Here is a 22,246-nt window from a genome sequence, read left to right on the forward strand (position 1 = left end):
TAAGAAAATAACACAGATAAACTTACATCTGAGTCATTCACAGACCCTCCCAAGTGTCCCTATTTTCCAGGGACAGTCCCAGATTTACAGAAGCCATCACGATTTCTGATTTGATCCCGGAATGTCCTGCTTTTCCTAAGCACGTCCCTATTTTCATTGGAGAAATGTTGGAGGGTATGCGACCCCAAAGCCAAGGAGATAAGTAACTATACAACCTTTAGAAGATATCTATATAACCCTGTATAGGGAAGTTTCTTAATATTTAATGTTTTATTATGTTTTTATATATGTTGGAAGCCACCCAGCGTGGCTGGGGCTACCCAGTCAGATGGGAGGGGTATTCATAATAAAATTACTGGTTTTTTTTTAATTATTATTATTATTATTATTTAGGATGTCCCTATTTTCATTGGAGAAATGTTGAAGGGTATGCATTCACAGATCTTGTGCACATTTACCTCTGAGTAAATAGCTGGGACACAGGGTGGTGGTGGTTGTTTAGATCTGGTGACACATTTCACAAGGATGCTCAAAACCCCCACATACATATGTCCTCGAAGAGCTTCCAAGACAATGGCCAAACATCCTCCAACAACAGGGGAATAGCCTGCTTAATACTGTCTCCTAGGCATCCTGCCTTGCCTTCCCTGCCCAGCCAATGGGGATCCAAGGGATGGAACCAGCCATGATGCCTGGGTAATGCTTCCTCTTGCCCTGTAAGCTGCTAGCATAGACCACAGCTGTAAATCTCACAGAACGAAGTTGATGCCCATATACAGTGGTACCTCGGGTTAAGAAATTAATTCGTTCTGGAGGTCAGTTCTTAACCTGAAACTGTTCTTAACCTGACGCACTACTTTAGCTAATGGGGCCTCCTGCTGCCACTGCACGATTTCTGTTCTCATCCTGAAGCAAAGTTCTTAACCCGAGGTACTATTTCTGGGTTAGCGGAGTCTGTAACCTGAAGCGTATGTAACCCGAGGTACCACCGTAGTGGCAATGAAACAGAAAGGTGAATCAGTGCTCCATGTTCAAAGAGGCATGAGACACATTCACATAGTACATTCAAGGCTCATGGCTTCCCGCAAAGAATCCTGGGAGTCTACTCCCTCACAGACCTACAGCACCCTTTACAAACCAAAGCTTCCAGGATTCCCTGGGAGAAACCACGTGCATTTAAATGTATGATGTGGATGTGTACCTCAGGTTACAGACGCTTCAGGTTACAGACGCTTCAGGTTACAGACTCCGCTAACCCAGAAATAGTACCTCGGGTTAAGAACTTTGCTTCAGGATGAGAACAGAAATCACGCAGCAGTGGCAGCGGGAGGCCCCATTAGCTAAAGTGGTGCTTCAGGTTAAGAACAGTTTCAGGTTAAGAATGGACCTCCGGAATGAATTACGTTCTTAACCTGGGGTACCACTGTACCTTGCATTTGATGAAAATTATCCTAAGTAATTAGCAAAGATGCACAAAAGGCCCACTTCATCTAGCCGCACTTCCTTCCAAAAAATGTGTGCATGGTTTTCATTTAATTGCCCTGTGGCAATAATCCAGGCACATTTACTTGGGAGTAATTCCATTAGGCTGTAGTAGGACTGAGGATCAGGCTGCAAAGCACCTAGATTTTTTATGGTACCTTCCCTTAGAGAGAGAGAAAAAAGTCCTGTGGTTCCCCCTGTTTTTGTACAGCTCCTAGCACAATGGGCTGGGTCTCTGGGCTGTATGATAAAAACTAATTATAGTAATGTGATTAAAGACCATCTTTCCACTATTGAGGGGGATGGGAAGAGAATACCCCGGTGGCCAAGTTTTATTCATGCGTATTAGTCTTGCTTGTTTTGTAAATGTAATTAAAAAATTAAATCCCTTAAAAATAAGCACGTAGAATAGATGAAGACAAGAAAAGTGTGTGTATACGGTATATGTGTGTGCGTGTGTGCCCGCGCGCCTGTTCGCACCCCTGCGCGCGCATAAAGGAGTAATTTAAACGAAGAGGAAAAACAGACTGGAACCGCTGAGTTCAGATGCATTATGGCACTGGAACTTCCATAAAGTTCAGAGGTTTTGGATTTCCGTGTTCTGAGACTGCCCGTAAAATAAAATTTAAAAAAGACAACAGACCCAGACTTCATAAGGGGACTGAGTGTAGTGGGGGAAGGGAGATGGATTGGCCCGAAACCTGCACGCCAGATCCAATCTCTAATTAGAACCTTTTGTCTAAAGTCTTTTCTAAAGCATTCCGTGTCTGTTTAATATTTAACATATGGGGGGTGAGGGAACAGAGTTTTGTTGGTGTGCCAGTTATATTACAATCAGATATTGTTTAGTTAAGATGCAGAATAAAAAAGAAAGGAAAAGGAAAAGGCCAATTTTCTTCTAACATGAAACTTTAAAGAAGAAGAAAAGGCAGTGGGGGGGGAAGCGCGCGGGAGTGGGGTGGGGGACTTTACCGCAAAATGATATCACAGTCTTGCACTACTAAAGTTGATCATTCCATCCTCCCTCCTCTCCCCGCCCCCCCCCCGCGCCGCCCGCCCCCTCTCCAAAAGAGCAATACAGCAGTTGCTCTGCATTGTATGGGAAAATAAAAGGAAGAGAGTTCAAACAGCAATTGATATTTATCTCATGGGGTGAAGGAGGGGCGGTGTGTTGGAGGTGTGTGGGGGGGGGCGGGAAAGGATAGTTTGCAAAGAAAGGGCTAAGTTGATTGAGCAACGAACGGGTTAAAGGCAAGGGAGTGTAGCTGGCAGAACCGGGAGGAGGGAATGTTGCCTGTCCCTTTAAGGTTCCTGCAGCACTGAGAGAATTGCAGGGATAATACGATTGGGGCGGCAGGATCACTTACTTCTGACGTTCCAAAGCCTGGGGGAGTTGGCTAGAGATTGTTTCCCTTTGATAAGGTCCTGGCAACTTGGTAGCAACTCAAGAAGCAATAATAATAATAATAATAATAATAATAATAATCTAAGCGCTTCGGAGTAAAATAAAAAAGAAAGAAAGAAAAACCATCCAAAGTGTGGGGGAATAATTAGTCCTTGTAGCTGCCGAGCAATGCCAGTACGTAATGCCGGTTGATCTTGCGATAGTAAGAACTGTATACCTTTACAGATGCACACACAGAGAGATAGAGACACGCACATACATATATTTTATTTTATTTTAAGGCGGAAGGTGTTGCCGGAAAAAAGGACGCTTATCTCCCTTACAGGACCGTTCTCTCGGTTGTTCACTTTGATGTGCACAGTTAAACCCACAGCTCAGTGTTTGTTGGAATAGCCCGGAGGACATTTGGTGCATGGAATGACTGCTTGAAACAGGACCTGAGTTGAAAGAAGGGGGGCGGGTGGGGGGTCAGGAGAAGTGGGGGAGGGATCAGGTCTTTTGATATATATATATATATATATATATATATTTTTTTTCTTCTCCCTTTTCCTTTCGGCTTAAAGAAGAAGCGGGGCGTGAAGGAAGGGAGAGGATCATGCTGAAACTCCTCTCTCCCTCTCTCCGCTGATACGTTTCGCGTGCAATGTCCTGCTCTCTCTCTCTCTCCCCCCTCCGCTCCCCCCCCTTTTAAACTCTCAGATGCTATTATGAAGCATGAGAGGAGGCGGGTGATGAAAATATAGGGGGAATCGGCGCAACGCTGCGGATTACTTTTCTTCATTCTGTAAAGGGAGAGAGAGAGAGAGAAGGGGGGGGTGGGAAGGCTAAAGGAGGTGGGTTTTTTTTTTAAAGGAAGTACCGAGCGCCCGTTTACGGAGGGGGCGGGAAAAGAAAAAGAGAAGGAGAAGAGAGAAGGGAAAAAGGACCCACTAAAAACTACTGGATCAATGGTAAGTTGCACAAGAATGTACGCGATTCCCCAGCTGCTTGCTTGCCTGTTTCTCTCCCCCCCCCCCCCCGCGCGCCCGCTTTCTCCCGATCGCTTTGATGTCCTCTTGGCTTGAGCTTTGAAGTTGTTAAGGAAAGCTATTTATGCGTTAGTTATGAGCAGGCAGGGCTCGGTTGAGGCGATAGGCGAGGGTTTTGTACGCGAACAATAATAAACAGCAGAGGTGTGTGTGTGTATGTTGCGTTTGTGTGTGTTCGAGAGACGGGAGAGATCTGGGGAAGGAGTGGGGTCTTGCACAGGACAAGCTCCCCCCCTCCAACCAACGCACCCCAATTGCAGATATCCCGGTAAGGTGTGTGCGTGGGTGTGGGGGGAAAGAAGGGTTCATTTTCAGATTTGGACTTTTCCGATTGGGAAGGGAGGTCGAGATCAAGGATGTGCATTTCTTTATGTGCCGGGGAGGCAGGGATGCAGCGAGGATGCGAGGACTCCCTGCCTCTTCTCCCTCCCCCCCCCAACTCTTCCTTTACACCCCTCCCACTTCTCTCGGCACCCCCTGCGAACTCCAAAGAGGCGCTGCAGGCTTACTTAGGGGTCAGTTGTTGCACAGGGCTCGGAGAAAGCAACTGGCTTAAGACTTCTCTGTGGCTTTCTCGCTCTCTTCCCCCCCTGCTCTACCCACCTTCACCCTCCCAATTCCTCTTCTCGGTTCCTGAGATCTCTCGGCCTTTCCACCCCCCTCTCCCCTCCAGTCAGTCGCCATTTCTGGAGGGTTACTTACCACCCCCCTCTTTTATTTTTACCCCCCCTCTTAAGGGTTGCATTTTAGCAGCTCGCTGGACTACAATGTCTTCTTTTAAATCCTCCCCCCACCAGTCGCCCTCTTACTCGCTCACTCTCTTTGATGGGGGGAGCTGGAGAATATAACAGCCGGGCTTGGAATTTCTGCACGCGTTCAGGTACATTACAGGAGAGAGGGGGGAAATACTTTCTTGGCAGTAGTTTGTATTTGTTTGTTGTAAAGGCAAGCAGGCGTTTAAAATCTCCACTCCTGTCGTGAGGTGGTGGTGTGGAGAAATGTCATTTTATGAGTAGTTCTGAACTCTTCACATAACTTCATAAACCAACTTTTTAAAATTGGATGTTGGTTGGTTTTGTGTGTGTGTGTGTGTTTAAATAAACTGGTTGAAGTCTTTGCAATCCCATTTTCTCCCGAGTGAACTAAGGAAGGATGTTTGGAAGAAGCCACAAAACTTCTCAAGATCTTATTAATCCATCTTTAATGGTGGAAACTGGCTAAGTTTGAGAAGAAAAAGTGCATGACAACCCGAGCAAGGGAGGTGGTGGTGGTGGTGGGGAGGGAGAATTGGAATCCTTTGCTTCCAAGTGGTTGGAAGTTTTTAAACATGTGGATGTCTTTAACATGTGAATGGTATAACTTAAGCAAGTCCATGAGATGCCTTTGAAGGCTGTAGGCAACTGATCAGAAATGAGTCAGACAGACCTAGTTTTTAAACTAAAACACTACTGTGGTCAAGATTCCCCCCCCCCCCATTTTCTTTTAAACACTTTCTCAATATGCCATTTGTTTTTTTCAGAGGAGCATCCAGCATTGTGCTTAGAAGGGTTTCTGGTGATCATAATCTAAATGTTTAAGGAGTTGAAGGGTTTTGGAGGAGGGGGGGGCAGAGAAATGGAAACCAGATGCTGAGGAAAGCACGTTTTGTTCTTTGCTTTGAGTTATCTACTGAAGAAAGAGAGGGAGGCAAAATTTTGAAGGATTTGTGTGTGTGTGTGTGTGTGCTTGCACACAAAATAGGTTTAACAACACAAGGGATCCAGTATTGTTCCTGGGACTTCTCAGATGTTATCATTAGTAGGAGGGAAAGGTTCACAGGGGGGTTTCTTTTATTTTCTTTTGCGTGTTTTGATTTTATAGGCAATGCAATAATTAAGACTTCATTTTTGTTTTTGCCTCCGCCCCCACTCCTTTTGCTCCCTCCACACCAAAGTTAAAAGTGTGCCTAGAGTTCAATCTTCCTCTTTGAAAAGCGTATCTGATACTTTTGATTAGCACTGCAGATAGCTGCGGTTGCCTCTTTATTTTAATGTGAAGAGTTGAAAAGCCTGTTTACTTTTTGTCTTTGATGTTGGGTGGATCTGGTTTTGATTAGATCAATACTCCCCCCCCTCTTTCTTTTCCTTTTTTTTTTCCCTTCAAGAGAGAAGACTCTGAAGAATCCCCTGCTGACTTGAAGAAGAAAAGAGAGAGGGAGAGAGACAACACACATACAGATTACTGAGGAACTTAAAAAGAAAAAGTCCTGCCAGAAGGGACTCCCGGAACCATGAGCAGCGCAGCATTGCTGACTCACCTCCCAGACCCCAGCAGCAGCTTCAGAGAAGATGCCCCACGCCCCCCTGTACCAGGGGAAGAAGGAGAGACACCATGCCACCTGGCTGCCACTTTGTTTGCCATGAAAAACCAAAGCTTCAAGGCCATGTCAGTTTCTTCCACGCCAAGGAGAAATGAAGATGGCCTTGGGGAGCCAGAAGGCAGCGCATTCCCAGACTCTCCTCTAGCACGATGGACCAAATCCTTGCATTCCTTACTGGGGGATCAAGATGGTGCCTATCTCTTCCGGACCTTCCTGGAAAGAGAAAAATGTGTGGATACTTTGGACTTCTGGTTTGCCTGCAATGGCTTCAGGCAGATGGACCTTAAGGATACCAAAACTTTACGAGTAGCCAAAGCTATATACAAACGGTACATTGAGAACAACAGCATTGTCTCCAAACAGCTCAAGCCTGCCACTAAGACCTACATAAGGGATAATATCAAGAAGCAGCAGATCGATTCTATAATGTTTGATCAGGCACAGACTGAGATTCAGACAGTGATGGAGGAAAATGCTTACCAGATGTTTTTAACTTCTGATATATACCTCGAATATGTAAGGAGTGGGGGAGAAAATCCTGCTTACATTAACAGCAATGGACTGGGGAGCTTAAAAGTTGACTGTGGCTATCTCCCTACCTTGAATGAAGAAGAGGAGTGGAGCTGTGCAGACTTTAAGAACAAACTTTTGCCATCCGTGCTAGGGCTATCCAGTAAGGCATTGAGGGCTACAGCAAGTGTCCGGGCTACAGAAACTGTGGAGAATGGGTTCAGGTAAGATAACTTGCTTTAAATGACTTTTTGAGAGTCTGTTGCTCCTTTAAACAAATCTTGCAAAGTGGGTATATGTGCACATGCTTGTCCTTTGGAGTAGATTTTGGCAAAGATACTTTTTTTTTTAATGAACCTTAACAACTTGGCATTTATTTCTGGCTTGGTGGGGAGGGCTGTCTTTCTCCATAATAAAGAAAGCAGTACATTGTGGTTCTTAAGACCCACCAGTTCCTAAAGCTCTCTTAGACATCAAAAAAGAACTTCAAAGCGACTCTTGTTCTTTGAGACATGCGTTAATTGTTACCACTTTAAACCACATTAAGAGGAGCTGGGAAGAGCACCATCTAGGCATGTGAATGAGTAATGAAATACTAGTTTGCCAGCTTCATCCCCAGCTAGTGTCGAAATATGTGGATTACATATAGAAAATGGGAAGCAATTATGTGATGATGGAACGAGAAAATCCATATTATTACTGCGGCAGCCCGTGTGACTGAACTTTGTAACTTACAAGGAGACATGAAACACATGTATTCTTGGAGAATACCTTGTGTGGCTTGCTATCCTGTCTTTAAGCCAAAGGAAATCTGTTTGGCCAATGAGATGGCTTCAGGTATGGGACATTAGTGTTAGGGGCAGAATTCCAACCGCTGAGTAAAAGAGGTGTGTGCTCCAGGTATATAGGAACTGAGTTGGACCTTTGGTTTCTCAGGCTCAGAACTGTCTACAGTGACTGACAGTGGCTCTTCAGAGTTTCAGCCAGGAACTTTTCCTAGCCTGACCTGGAGATGAACCTAGGCCTTTTAGCATGCACTCTACCATTGACTGACAGCCCTTCCTAGTTAATGGAATTCAAGCTGCATTAAAAGGTGGTCCTATTCCCAATTCAGTACCCCAGGAGAGTGATATGAGACCCTTCTTTGGTGGCATAGGCTGATGAAAGTGGGCAAGACCAGTTTCTCACAAAATGGCAACACCAGCGTATTCTTTCTCTATCTTAATCGTGACAGAGTGGTATAATCTTCTGACACCTTATTCTCTTTCTCCCCTCCCTTTCCCCTTCATAAATGGGAATTGGTTGAACAAGGATCTATAGAGCAGAAGGACCTGCTCTCTCCCTCTCCCCTCTGTTCTGTATATTCTCTCTCTTGCTTTGGGAGTTTCTTTCTCAGTCTGGTAAGTATTTGACATCTGGTTTACAGGAATTTTTGTGAGTGTTTCTGTGATTCATGGGACATCAAAGGGCTTCAGGCATCTCTTCTGTTTTCAGCTTGTTTCAACTATGGCCTGCCTCTAAGAGGAGGGTTCTTGAATTGCATCTGTTGTGTTTCTAGCTTGCAGCAGTGTTTATGGTCTTTTCCAGCGATAGGGTTGGAAAGGCAGCTGGTTCTAATTTGGCTTTCACTCACACCAGGGCAAATCTGCGGGGGCTCCAGATAGGCAAGGGGCTTCTTTTAGTTCTTGGCTGTACAAATGGCATCAGTGTGTGTTACCCGTTTGTTTTAATCTCTGTGGAGGTATATGCTTGCTCAAGCCTCTGTTTGCCCCAGTATCTTTCTGTGGTAAAGGCAAGTTTTCAAGTTTGAAGTCCTAGCAAGCCAATTTTCTTTCACAACCTCTGAACTGTACCAGTTGCATGAGCCTGACAACCATATTTGCTGTTGCCCAGATCAAACAGTGTTTATATGTGTGTATGCATGTGTATATGTGGTGGTGGGGGGTTTTGTGTGTGTGTACACACACACACACCCCTGCACACACCTAACACTCTCCCCAAGTTGAGATGACATTGTAGAAGGCATTGGCATGTCTAAACTCTGTTGACACTGAAGTGGCAGAAGGCATGGAGCTATTAATGTCAGTGCCACTCTGAAAAACACCAAGCAGGTAACTTTCTGTTCAGGTGAGGAAACTTCATTTGAACCTTCAGCCCACCCAATTCATGCATGCTTTTGATTAGGCATATATTGATGGAGCTGGATAGCTCAGCTGGTTGAAGCATGGTGCTGATAATGCCAAGGTTGCAAGTTCGATCCCTGTATGGGGCAACTGCATTGTAGGGGGTTGGACTAGAGGATCCTTAGGGTCCCTTCCAACTCTACAATTCTATGATTTTATGCTGAAAACCTTCCTTTTAAGCAGATATGTACTTTGTGCTGCGCTGTTCTCCAAAAAGGCAAGAAGTTGCTTCTCCTTTTTTTTTTTTTTTTTGGTCTCCTTGACTGTATTCTTGTATGTAACTGAACTGAGAGCTTGGGCTTGAACCCAGGTTCCAGTTCCACTGCTGCCTGCCATGGACACTTTGTGTGGTCTTTGGCAAGTCGGTAGGTCTCAGACTCAGTTCCTTGACTGGATTCTTGTATGTAACTGAACTAAGAGCTTGGGCTTGAACCCGGGTTCCAGTTCCACTGCTGCCTGCCATGGACACTTTGTGTGGTCTTTGGCAAGTCGGTAGGTCTCAGACTCAGTTCCTCAGCTATGAAATGGGAATAATATCCCATAGGGGAGGGTAGGCATGGTCTCAGTAAAGGCTGCCAAGTCCTTTGCCAGTTAGAGGTGCTGCTCTTAGCAATTTCTGGACTAGAATCTCATTGTTGTTACCAAAGGGAACTAGCTGAGAAGCCTTTCCCCCCAAGCCAGTGGTCACCAGACATTGCTTCTCCTCCTGTCTCAAAGATATTAAAGTCCAGTAGTTTTCTCAGCTTGTGGATGAGTTGCTGTTATTTGCCTAGTCTGCTAGCAGTTGACAGGTGAATCCCCTTTCCCCTTGGCTGGTGTCTGCAATGTGTCTTCATCTTTCCGGACCTGTAGGTAACCAAACTTTTAAAAAAAATATTAATTGGAGGTTGTTTTAGCATGTAAGCTTTAATGAGGAGTGTGAAGCTTATTTGTCTCCCTCCCCTGGCTGTTTTCTGCTCCTAGGATAGGTTTGGCGAACACACTTTCTTTACCCCAATCACAGCCTCATGCTGTATGTGTTATAAGGTATTTTTATGAATTTGGGATTTCCCCGAGTCAAAATAAACACTTCGGACTTGGTTTAGGTATCTTCCCCTCTTTCTCAGGGCTGCTTTGTGTATTAATTGCTTCCTTGGAATGAGGATCTTGATGCTCTTCCACTTTGGGCAGTTCAGTGCAACAAAAGTGAAATTGAAAAAAAGTTTTGTTTACATTGGATTCTGAATGTATCACACAAAAGTTAATGTGCACAAAACTGCCCTCTTATGGCACACTCATATATCATAGCAGCCAATAAGGTAGCCTCTCTGCTGTTAAGTTTTCTCTTGTAAAGTTAGTGAAGCTCGCCTTCCCACCACATGGGGCTATAGCTAGCAGATGGCCCACTTTTGCAGATTGGCACTTATTTGTGGGGGATGGTGTTGGAACCGAGATGGCTTCAGTTATCATAATAAAATTAAGCCAGGAGGGGAGAAAGACAAATGTGTACATGTGTGTGTGCTTGCACGCACCAAGCAATCGGGTTTTTGTTTTGTTTTGTTTTTTTGGCAAAGTAGTGCGATGAAAGCTACATATTTGCTTCCCCTGAAAATTATAAACACAATGTTTCTGACCAAAAACCATTTGCCAGACAATGTGGCTGCAGATTCACATGATGTTTTCTCAACAGCAGTGAGAGCAATCCAGAGCTTTCTTCATATACCTCTGATAACCCACCTGAACACCTGTGGAATGCCAACTGCAGTGCAGCAAAGCTTAGCTTCCTAATTTACAAGGCTCCCTGTATAGACTTTCCATTACTCTGGTTGAAAAACCAAGATCTGAGGCTACTTATTAAGGCTAGAGGCTAATCACAGAGGAGAAAACAGCTGTGCTGTTCAGGGTGTTGTTGGGTTTTTGGGGGGTTTTCTTGCAGGGCTACCCACAAAAGACACCTGGAAAGATAAGTTCTGTGTGCTTTGTCTATGACACAGGCCTGCTCCCCAACACAGCACAGGGAGTGACAAACAAGTACTGTACCATTTTTATCAGTATAAGTGGTAGTAGTTTGAGAAACTTGAGACATTCTCCTTGAAGCTGAAGGGGAACTGCTACATGATTGTGGAAAACATTTGTCAGTATTGTGTCCTGTGGAGGCACTTTTTTTGAGAGAGAGAAAAAGAAAGTCCATGTAGAAATTTACACCGGAGACTCTGCTTCACACAGGAATTAAAACTCCTTTAAGGCAGCTTGATAGCATCTGGCTACAATTAAGTTTGTAGTGTGGTCAAGATCTTTCTTTTTTTTTAAAAAAAAGTGGCTATGAAAACATCCCTAATTGGTTTACTTAATGTATGTGGGGATTTTCTGTACAGATCTGTTTTAACTGGGCAAACTGTGATATATTTTTTTAAATAAAAAGAAATTTATTGTTTAATGATATGATTGTATAAGTTCTGAGGAGTGGGGGAATGGCATTTTGCTAGCTAAATGTCTTGGTAATTTCTTGTGCTTTGAGTTTCTGCTGACTAGTTTAAGGTGATTTATAGATCCGTTGAACTTTGGAGCAGGACTTTTCCAAAAGTTCGGCATAGCTTAGGAAGTTGAGCTCTTCCAAAAAGATTTTGGAGATTCTCTCTTTCTCTCTCTCTCTCTCTCTCTCTCAAGTGGCTGCCTTACAGTATGGAAGAGCTTCCCCTTAACCTTCCCATAGGGATGACATGTAAACATAAACTAACAGGCGGCACGATTAAGGACGTAGCAGCATGACATGCACTTTAAAAGGAAGGTTTGTAGGATCCACTTAAGGAGCAGGCTTGGTTCTGTACAGATGGCGAGCATCTTGCAACCAGATACCTTACAACAATAAGCCCTAATGGGCCTGCGTTTTGTTAGAGCAGGACATGAAGCTGTTTCAAGGACAGTAATAAAAAGTAAAGCCTTTATCCTTCCCCCTCTCCCACCCCACTTCCTTGAAAGACCAAAAAAAAACACCCAATAGCTGCCTTAAGAATGTGACGGGAACTTTACAAACATAGATAAGTTTTTGTTTTCTAAAGGTACAACATTTGGATCCTGCTTCCCCTTGCTTTCTCCCCCCCCCCTCTTTTGCAGAGTAACTTTCAACTGGAAACATGTGGGGTTGATCTGTCTTGAAGATCTGAAGGATCTGATTTCCCCCCCCCTACCGTCTTCTGTCACTCTTTGGTTATCTCCCATTCTTTCTTTCTTTTCTTTTCTCTTCCCCGCTCCCTTCCTTCATCTTTTGAATGTCTTGATCTTCCCACTGAAATATCTTTGTGTGCTTTGGGAAAGAATGTGTTCCCAGCTGCGCTTAAATACCTGAGTCTTTTGCAGCGAGGCCTCCTGCAAAGGTCAGCTTGAGATGTGGAGGCCTAGAACTTCAGTCATGCTGTTTGCCGTCATAACTTGAAGAGGGCTGTCTGTCTGTCTCTCCCTCCATCTCTCTCTCTCTCTCTCTCCCCTTCCCAAGCCCCTTTCTTTGCTTAAGCCTTCGCAAGGGCTCATGTTTTCCCCTTGCCAGTGAAATGGAGGAATGCAACACAGCAGAGGGGAGTTAAGGGGAGGGTGGGAGGACTTGTTTGTGAGAGAACTGAGTGAAGACTACTACTGAAGAGGTCGAAAGTGGGTAACCGGGGCAAATGGAAACAAAGGGACCAGAATACTACTACTAGGGGAAGTGCTGCTTTTCATTAAGACTACCAGGCTGCTCACTTAACTCAGGCCTGATGCCTCCTCCGATCTCATTGCAAGTGGCTTGGTGATTTTTTTTTTTTTTAAAAACCCCAAAAGTTTCTCTCTTTTATGTTTAGGCCTTAAAGAAAGACTTCCCTCCCCTCTCTCCCTCTCCCTCTCCCTCCCTCCCTCCACCCTGCGCCTCCCAAGTTGCTCACAAGTGACTCCAATTTTGAGCAAGTGACTGTCTTAGAATTGAACAAACAGCAGGCCATGGGAGCCTGAGCGGATCGGGGTTGCCAAGCTGAATTTCTTCAGAATGAGGGATGTGGTCTGCCTCTGTGATGTCTCTTCTGTGGAATGTTATGGAAGTGGTCGAATAAGGGGTGTCCCTTTTTAATGTTCTGTAGAGCAGGCATCTGGAGTAAGGGGTGATGGCTTGAAATGAGGAACATCTGGCAAACTTAGCCTGGATTCCAGGCGTTTGGATTCTGTGTGCTTAAAGGTGGTGCTGTCTATATAAACAAGGCCTTCTTAAAACGTTTGGCTGAGAGCAGTGATCGCAATCCTGTAAATGTTTTGTCAATCCCTAATTTAGTCTTTAATAGTCCATGGTGATTAGGGTACAGAATATAAAACACAGGTGTCCATCCCTATTGGTCTCCCTTTGCCAAACTGATGCCCTCCAGATGTTTGGGACTCCTTGCTCCTTTCTTCCTCAGGCACCATGGTTGTGATGGCTGATGGGAGTTGTAGTCCAAAACATCTGGAAGGTAGCAGGTTGGCAAAGGCTGCCCCATAAATTGTTATGTTGCTGCCTTGTTGGTCCTACATAATGGCTCCCTTTATTGGACCAACTTGGTGGGGATACAAAACTGAAATTTACTCCCCTCTGTGATTTGGATTGGAAAAGATTGCTCTTCACTTATTATCCCCTTATTATCGCTTTACCAATGCAGAGCTCTCTGTATATAGGGCCACACTTTCTTTTGCAGCATCCTCTGAAATAAGATGTCAGTTGAACCATTTTGAGATAAGACCATCTGTAGAAGTTATATTTGTTAATTTGACATGCTTGGGGACCTTTTGAATCCAGAGCTGAAAATGACCTGAAAATACTGCGGGCACTTAATAACATTTACCACTTTTTTCTTAAGCACTTCACCCTAGCTCAGAGTTTCCCAAACTTGGGTCTCCAGCTGTTTTTGGAATACAGTTCCCATCACCACTGGTTCTGCTAGCTAGGAATGATCGGAGTTGTAGTTCAAAAACAGCTGGAGACCCAAGTTTGGGAAACTTTGCTCTAGCCCAGGCATAGGCAAACTTTGCCTTCCAGATGTTTTGGGACTACAACTCCCATCACCCCTAGCTAACAGGACCAATGGTCAGGGATGATGGGAGTTGTAGTCCCAAAACATCTGGAGGGCTGAGTTTGCCTATGCCTGCTCTAGCCATTACAACTGTCTTGTACTGCTGGCACAGATTTGAGGCAGAGAGAGAAGGAAGGAAGGAAGGAAGGAAGGAAGGAAGGAAGAAAATATGCTTTTAAGGCCACTTGATGAGTGCATGGTAAAGATTCAGTTTCAGGGCATTCAGCTGCTGTTCTTAACTGCCTGGCCCTAGCTCACTTGTCTAAAATTTTGCATTGCCCTTTTCTGTAGATCTTAGATTCCCACTCCCATTAGCCCCATCATTCATAGCTAATGGTCAAGGATAATGGGAATTGTAGTCCGGCAGCTTATGGAGGACCACATTTCCCCCATCCTTGCTGCAGATGAACGAGGAATAACAATGCACATGTATTTGGGTTTAAGACACATTGGTGTGGGAAAGTAGGAGTTGAGTGTTTTTGTGAGGAGATCCTAGCCCAATTCGAAATGTTAGGGAGTAGAACAAACCTAGAAAGGAACTTGTCAAAATGTTCATGATAGGCCCCGCATGATCACTAAGGCTCCAATCTTATTCCTACTTACCTGTGAGTAAGCATCCTTGAACTCACTTTTTGACAGGCACGTGTAGGATTGTGAAAACTGTAAAAGTGTTGATGGCTAGAGTGTTGTGGCAGGACAGTTTTCTCTCTACCACATGGAGACCTTGGTAGTTGTTTCGGAATCTCAGTTTGTTATGTGGGAGTGTTCGAGACAAGCTGGATCTGTTCACAATATTGCCTTCCTTTTGAGTCTTGGCACTAGTCTGGTATATTGGACTAAAAGTAAGGAGGTTTGGGTCTAAGTCCCCACTCAAGAATGAAGCTCACTGGTGACCTAGGACCGGCCTCTATCCTTCCTTGTGGGGTTGCTGTGAGGTTAGACCATGGTGCTGATAACGCCAAGATTGCAGGTTTGATCCCCATATGGAACAGCTGCATATTCCTTTGTTGGACCAGATGATCTTCAGCATCCCTTCAAACTCTACAGTTCTGTGATCCCTCAGTCTAACCCAGGCTTCCTCAACCTCGGCCCTCCAGATGTTTTGAGACTACAATTCCTATCATCCCTGACCACTGGTCCTGCTAGCTAGGGATCATGGGAGATGTAGCCAAAAACATCTGGAGGGCCGAGGAAGCCTGGTCTAACCTGCTTCATAAGGTTGTTGTGAGGATAAAATAGTGATGGAGGATGTATGCTGCCTCTTCTCTTTGGTGGAACAACAGGAGAAAACATGATACTTTTTTGTGTGGTGCCATAACAAGGGATTTCATGAATCCACCATTTTAAAACTGTATGATAGCTGATGGCTTTAAAATACTCAGTGACTTTGTAGATCATGAATGGGGAACCTTTGGCTCCCAAATGTTGCTGTTCTTCAACTCCTGTCAGCCCCAGCCGGCATGGCCAATGGTCATGGATGATGGGAGTTGTAGTCCATCAACATCTGGAGATTCACCATGTTTGCCACCCCAATGTACACAAACAACTTGCTGTGCTTCCATTCCATCTACACAGCACAATGAAAGCTATTATACACAAATGGGTATGCTGTGAACACAGACCTACACAGGTAAACAAGGATTTAGTAGCATGGGTTTATTTCTCCTACATATTACAGATACTTCTGGCAGATCACATGCTGGTTAGCCAGCTGTTTATGGCGGGTGGAAAATGAAGGCCGTGATCCTAAACACTTCTTATTTATAAGCGGTCCATTGAAATTGACTGAGTTACTTCCAAGCATTGAGAATATTAGTCATTTAGTTAGTCTTGTGTGCACATATATAACTTAGCTCATTGCTCTTTGGCTTTTTTATGTGTGTATTTCCTGAGTTCATGGAAGAGTAACTGAGCTTTCACATTTTGCTTGTCTCTAGGTCCTTTAAGAGGAACGATCCTGTTAACCCTTACCATGTGAACTCTGGCTATGTCTTTGCTCCTGCCACTAGTGCAAATGATAGTGAAATATCTAGTGATGCTCTGACTGATGACTCCATGTCTATGACGGACAGTAGCGTGTAAGTATTTCCCTTGGTTGAATTTTTTGAAAAACTGTTGGTTCTTAAAAGAATCCTACCTGACCATGATCTCTGCTTTAATTTTCTGTTTAAAATTTTGCTACCCAGTTATATTTCTGATGGATTCTTTACCCACCATATTGCCATAAACTAGGAGTATGGTTTGAGCACAGTGTGTATGCCTTTGACGCAATGGTAGGAAATGACTCTCTCATTTCTATCACTTTGCAGGTATTCTCACCCAACTCTCAGGTGAACAACCTTGTTCTCCCAGTAGGACTAGAAATCCAGCCTCTTACCCATGGGATGTATCCATAATCGTCCCCATAGCCACAATTTTGCCCCAGCCCTTGTTTTTTTTAGGACTAGGTGTAGTCTTATTATCTAATTAACAGTCGTAAAAAAAGGAATTGCTTCCTCTAGGCGGTGCTTTCTGAGGTTAGCTGCTGAACTTAGGAGCGATGCTCTATTGACCCAAAGAGTCAACAGCCTTCTTGGGCTGAACCTGGCTGACTTTACTTCTGTAAGAGGGTGGAGGCTGTTTGGAATGTGATGACAATTATTCCTTAGTCTCTGGGAGAAGGATGGGAGGAACAATCTGTGCTGTAAAATTTGTGGTCTTCTACAGAGAAGGAAATGGGAAGAAGTTTTCTGTTGTAATCTGCTTTAGCCATACAACTATGTACAAGGGCAACTACGTACATTGTCAATGGTTTCTCTCTCCCACCTCTACTTCATGTTGCATTCCTCTTCCTGCTGCTGGGTAGAGAGATTGGACTTCATTGCTAAATATCCCAAAGTGCTGTGAGGATAGGGGAGCATATTCTTTATTTCCAGCGGAAGGAACGCTTTTTGGAGGCAGGTTGGGGTTGGGGAGTGCAAAGTAGCCTGGTTTTAACTTAGCATTGATATACATATGCACACAAACACACACACAATTCCCAAGGTCTTAATTTGAAATGCTTAGTTCTGCTTCCCATGCATGCACATATCTGGAAGCAATTCCAACCCAAAACAGTAGGACTTAACTTGTGAGTAACAGGATTGTACTGTTAGTGTACCCATGGTGGTTTGGAAACCTTGAAGGTGGAAGGAAACGCTTCGCAATTCCTTATAATCCTTTTGGTGGCAGGGGAAGAATATGCACTTTTTAAAATAAAAAAGTCTCTAGATATAAAATAGTGCAGACTTGCTTATCCACCCTCCTTCTAATATGTGTGCAGTACTTTTTTTTTTTTTTTAATGGTTTTATGGAAGAAGAAGAAACCCATTCCTGCCTTACCCCACTTTCTCATTGAACAACATCGGCCTTGCATTTTCTTAAAAAGCTGCATCACTATTTTATTTCTCTTTGCCAGCTGGGCTGCGGTTTGTATATGTGCTCGGTGTGTCAACAGAGCATTCACTGGGTTAGTCATTTCTGGACCAGTGTTGGGTCACTTGGGACGAGCAGGGCTAGGATTATACCCTCTCTTCACAGCAATGCCAATTGTGGGGCCTTCTACAGATGAGAGCACTGAGTGAGAAATAAAGTGCATGCTGGATGAAAGGCTTAACTGAATCGCTTTCAGCCTATTGTTAGTCTAGGGGAGCTTAGAGGGGATAAGAGGGTAGCAGGCTGCTTTGAAATTTACTTGAACAAGTGAATAGGAGCTCCCCATAAAGCCGGGCATGAAAGGAGCCTGGCTGTTTTTTCCTGCCATAACAATAGCCAGTACAGGCTGTGAGGAGCAAGGGAAGCTTGCCTGATTAAACTGCTGGGAGCTTCAAGATATGGGGAGTGGGGGTGTTGCAGAGGTGGTGGTGGTGCTGAGGCCGGAGGGGGGGGCGGGGAGCCAACCTGGATTTCAATAGGGCCCAGAATGGTTATATGGCTTTAGAGAGCAACCTGCAAAAACTCAAGGCATTTAACCAGTTCCTGCTGAAAACTGATCCCAAACTCCCCCTCCCCAACCCTCTCGAAGCCTTTGGAAAGGTTTGAATTTCCTGTGGTGTTGTCTCCACGACTGAGGAGTGTGTGTGTGTGTGTGTGTGTGTGTGAGAGAGAGAGAGAGAGAGAGAGGAGGAAAGTGGGACACACACTTTTTCCAGCTCTGTGGCGTCTCAGTGTTGTAAACTCCTAGAAGCAGAGCACGCTGATAGGCTTCAACAGCTGTTGCAAGCTGCGGTAACACTAGCACGTGTGCCAAGTTGTTTTTGTGTTTGAATTTCCTTCCCTGCCATGGGTGTATGAAAGAGAAACTTGAGCAAAAGGGAGGAAAGCGGCCGCCTTCTTTTCTTTTCTTTTTGCTTTTGGAGGGGAGCGACGTTGGGAGAAAAGTGAAATCAGCTGCTGTTGTGGTTCATTTGTCACCTTTGATGATGTAGGGGCATGGTTTCGTCGCACTTTTCCTGTAGCTTCCGTGCCAACAAATTTGTGCAGCAATGCACCACTCTACTGTGTGCGTGCATGTGTGCAATGGCTTTGGTGGGGTGCAAATCAGACAACAGAACCCACAGACATCTGAAAAGCCGGTATGATCTGGTCTCTTGTTTTCATGGTGGTCCCCAGGTGGCATTCCCAGCAAAGAAAATGCACACAATCCCTCTCCCCCCCCCCTTTTCCTGAACTTACATTTAACCCAAAGGATCAATGTTGCGTTTTTGTTTAATCTGCCCCTTTTTGGTGTTAGCCACAAAGCACCCAGGCAAATTCACATTTCCATTTCTTGATTGGAGGGAAGGGGTGAGGGAGGGAGGGAGAGACGAAAGGGGGACTTTTTATTATTTGGTTATATCTTATTTATGGATTTACTTTGGACACAGGGGAATACTGCTGAGCAAACTTCAAATATTACCTTATCTTACAAACCAGGCTTTTGATGTTGGCAAGATCAGAGGCTCCGTTTCAGAGCCATTGCCAAATGAAGATGGGAGTGAATGCATATGCGCACAGAGTCTGATATTTCAAAAGAAGCAGTGAAACTACATTCAGGTTAGGTCAGGCACATCTAAGTCAAAAGGCTAAGATAATTGGCTCAGCTTAAATGGCAGCTGACTGGAAAGAAGACTTCAAAACTAGTGTTTCCCCAGAAACAGATTGGCTTAGTACCAGACTGGTTAGCTAAAATGTTTATAATTAAACTGTGCTATTCAGTGCCTAAAACTATGCTGTTCTTCAGCCCAGAGTTGGATTTAAAACACATGCACACCAGGAAATCTAGCACAAATATTGTGCTTCTGGAGAAGGGAGGGGGGTTGGATTAACATGGACATCAGAAGTTGTATCTTTTTTTCCGTTTTTCTTTTTAGGCAGCAGTATTAATTGTGCACCGGTTTTAGATAGCATTTTATCCTAAAACACTTTAAAATGTTTTCAGTTTTGTCGAGATGCATTCAGTCAGTGACCTTTGGTTTTTGTTGTTGGCTTAGAGTTGTGGCTGATGTTGGTCCTACTCTGAGCAGGCTCACTGAAATTAACAAACATAACTAGCTTAGGTTTGCTAATTTCAATGGGTCTACTCTGAGCATAACTTGGTTGGCAACAGCCCTTAGATATGTTCTTTCTGTATCAGCTCTGGGTTCCGCTAATCTTCTAAGGAACTAGCATGGTATCTATGAGGTGATGCTGTTTTAGCCTCACACCAACTCCTACAATATATTTTATCCTGATAAATTGAGACTTACCCAGATGAGCTTCATGGCTGGGCAGGACCTCGCTCATTCAGGTCCAACACTTCTGTGCCATTCTGACTCAGCTTGTAAAAATGCTTTGCACATTCTCTTTTTCTGTGATCTTGCAGCTACCTTATGAGGTGCAGCCGCCATTGTTCCCATTTTTTTTAGATGGCAGAGAGACAGGCAGGCAGGCAGGCAGAAACTTGGCTAAGCTCACCCTGTGAACCTTTGGCTGAAATAGGGCTTGAGCCAAAAATAAAAGTCAAGAATTCTCTCCCTTGTAACCTCACTTGATCTTCTTGGCTACCCTTGTTGGACTTGAAATTCAAGCACCAGCTGCCTGTCTTGTCTGTATTTAATGCATTATGGATTCTTACTTTCCTTCAATGCCCTTTCATTTTAAATACCCAAGCACCGGAGTTTAGGAAGCTTGTTTCAAGCCCTCGTTACGATTCTCAGTTCTGTTTCTCAGGGCTGTTCAGTAACGCCACCCTTCTTTTTAAAATGAGATTCGCCAGCCCTTTCTATTTAATTGTAATTAACATCTCCCACCCCCCATCCCCCGCAACCAAGATAGCTGCTTGTTTGAGTGAGCCAATTAAGAGGACACCCTCATTTACCCAAATTGTGGCGTTAGGGAGCACTCAAAACATTCGGGCTAATCAGGGAGGCCTCAGTGAATGGGAAAGGAGTGTCACATGGACACTTAGACTGCCGCTGTGCATCATGGTGGACTCGTAGTAAATGTGTATTGGTAAGTTTCCATTTAGAGGACTTTCCTTATCGCAAGGAAGATGCTCCCTAAATGAGACAAAATAAAGCCAAGTAAGAAAATGCCCAACTGTGGCATGTCAAGCTTTTGGTGTTTCTATCCTCAGAATCTATTTAATAAAGCATAGCATAGGGAAAAAAGGCAGTTAGTGGAAGGGAAAGCATTATGTTTCCATGTCCCCCCTGACTCACCATTCCACCCCACCAGGTAGCATTCAGTAACAACTGGACATATGATGCTTTATACCAGGCACCCCCAAATTCCAGATGTTTTGGGACTACAACTCCCATCATCCCTGACCACTGGTCCTGTTAGCTAGGGATGATGTGAGTTGTAGTCCCAAAACATCTGGAGGGCCGAGTTTGCCTATGCCTGCTTTATACAGAGTGAAGCCCAGACTGGCAGCAGCTCTTCATGGCTTCAGAGCTACTGCCTGAGATCATTTAAATGGAGTTGCGAATGACTAAACACGGGACCTCATACAGGCAAGGTGCATGATTTTCTATGGATCCCCATGCACTGCTCATTATTTGACTTTGCTTGTGCTGCCACACTGCTAGGACTACCCAGTCCTATCCCTACAAGTGGCTCTCATTCATCCCTTGTCCACTATTTATCTGTCAGGCTGTAGTGCAGGAGTGAGGAACCTTAGGGGGCCGCCAGATGTTGCTGGCCTGCAACTCCCATCATCCCCAGTCACTGGCCATGTTGGCTGGGGGCTGTTGGGAGATGGGAGTCCCAACAGCATCTCGACGGGCCACAGGTTCGTCACCTCTTGCTCCTTTACATGGCAAGTTCTTTCTTGCAAAGAGATCTGCCTCTGTGTGAAACTCTGTTGATATGGAGTATGGGTCATTCTTGACTGAAGCTTCGGGGGTATGCAATCGCATCTAAACAGCATGCATTTGGTAAAACAGCCTCCCTACCTGCCTCTGCCTTGATGGAGTTGCCACATTCAATACACTTGACAGTTCTATGCTGCCCTCTCTCCCTGGATGCAGAACGCTCATAGTGTCCAAAAACTGCTAGGATGCTTTTGCCTTCAAAGAGGTAAACTTTGCATCTCCTCCCCCTTGGGATACTTGGAACGGGATCCTAGCCTGTCTTAGATTTATGGCTGGCATTTCATTTCTGCATCCACTGGAGCTTAAGTGAAGACATAAGAGGTGTTTGCGCGATGTTTCTTTCTTGGTTGTCCAGCAGCTTTCTTGGCAGAACCTAAAGAACAAATGTAGCAAACTGGGAAGGGAGAACAAACTTCCTCCTGGTTGATGGTGCAGCTGTCTCTTCCTTGAGCAAGCCATGCGAATTGTTTTTGCGACATGCTGTTTCGTCTGTCCAGATGTTGCATATGTATTTTTGCTGTATGCCAAGTAATTCCAGTCCAAGTTGATGAGAAAAATCCTAATAGTGTGATCTTTTACTTGTCTGCTCAGAAGTAAGCTCTATGGAGTTCACTGGGGCTTCCTCCCATTGCAGTCCTACAAAGGATCCAAAGGTCAAACTCTGTTTGACTCTAAGACTTGGAGCAGGAGTAATCAGTATGGGGTCCTCCAGAGGGTGTTGGATTACAACTCCCAGCAGCCTCAGCTACCGTGGCCAAAGGCCAGAGATGATGGGAGCTGTGATCCAACAACATCTGGAGGATGCCATGTTGACTGCTTCTGGCTTAGAATCTAAGCAAACCACACCAAAGTTCAGCATTAGCAAAGAAGGGAGCCTGTACC

General features: G+C 44.6%; 1 protein-coding gene across 3 annotated transcripts in view; it reads left to right on the top strand.

The window, feature by feature from the left end:
- The first annotated feature begins 3,396 nt into the window (after positions 1-3,396).
- The window catches only part of AXIN2 (axin 2), a 48,790-nt gene continuing 29,940 nt past the window's right edge, over positions 3,397-22,246 (top strand). Inside the window, exons 1-3 of one of the 3 annotated variants that reach the window (XM_080994480.1) lie at positions 3,397-3,837; positions 6,059-7,008; positions 15,950-16,090. In XM_080994480.1, coding sequence (XP_080850606.1) covers positions 6,185-7,008; positions 15,950-16,090 — 965 coding nt within the window. In that variant the 5' untranslated portion in view covers positions 3,397-3,837; positions 6,059-6,184. Of the gene's footprint in view, positions 3,838-4,001; positions 4,184-4,274; positions 4,796-6,058; positions 7,009-15,949; positions 16,091-22,246 lie in introns of those variants that run through there. The other 2 variants (XM_080994482.1, XM_080994481.1) reach the window with 2 other exon arrangements.

Source organism: Podarcis pityusensis, assembly GCF_964106645.2.
Source record: "Podarcis pityusensis genome assembly, chromosome: 2".
Classification (NCBI taxonomy): Eukaryota; Metazoa; Chordata; class Lepidosauria; order Squamata; family Lacertidae; genus Podarcis; species Podarcis pityusensis.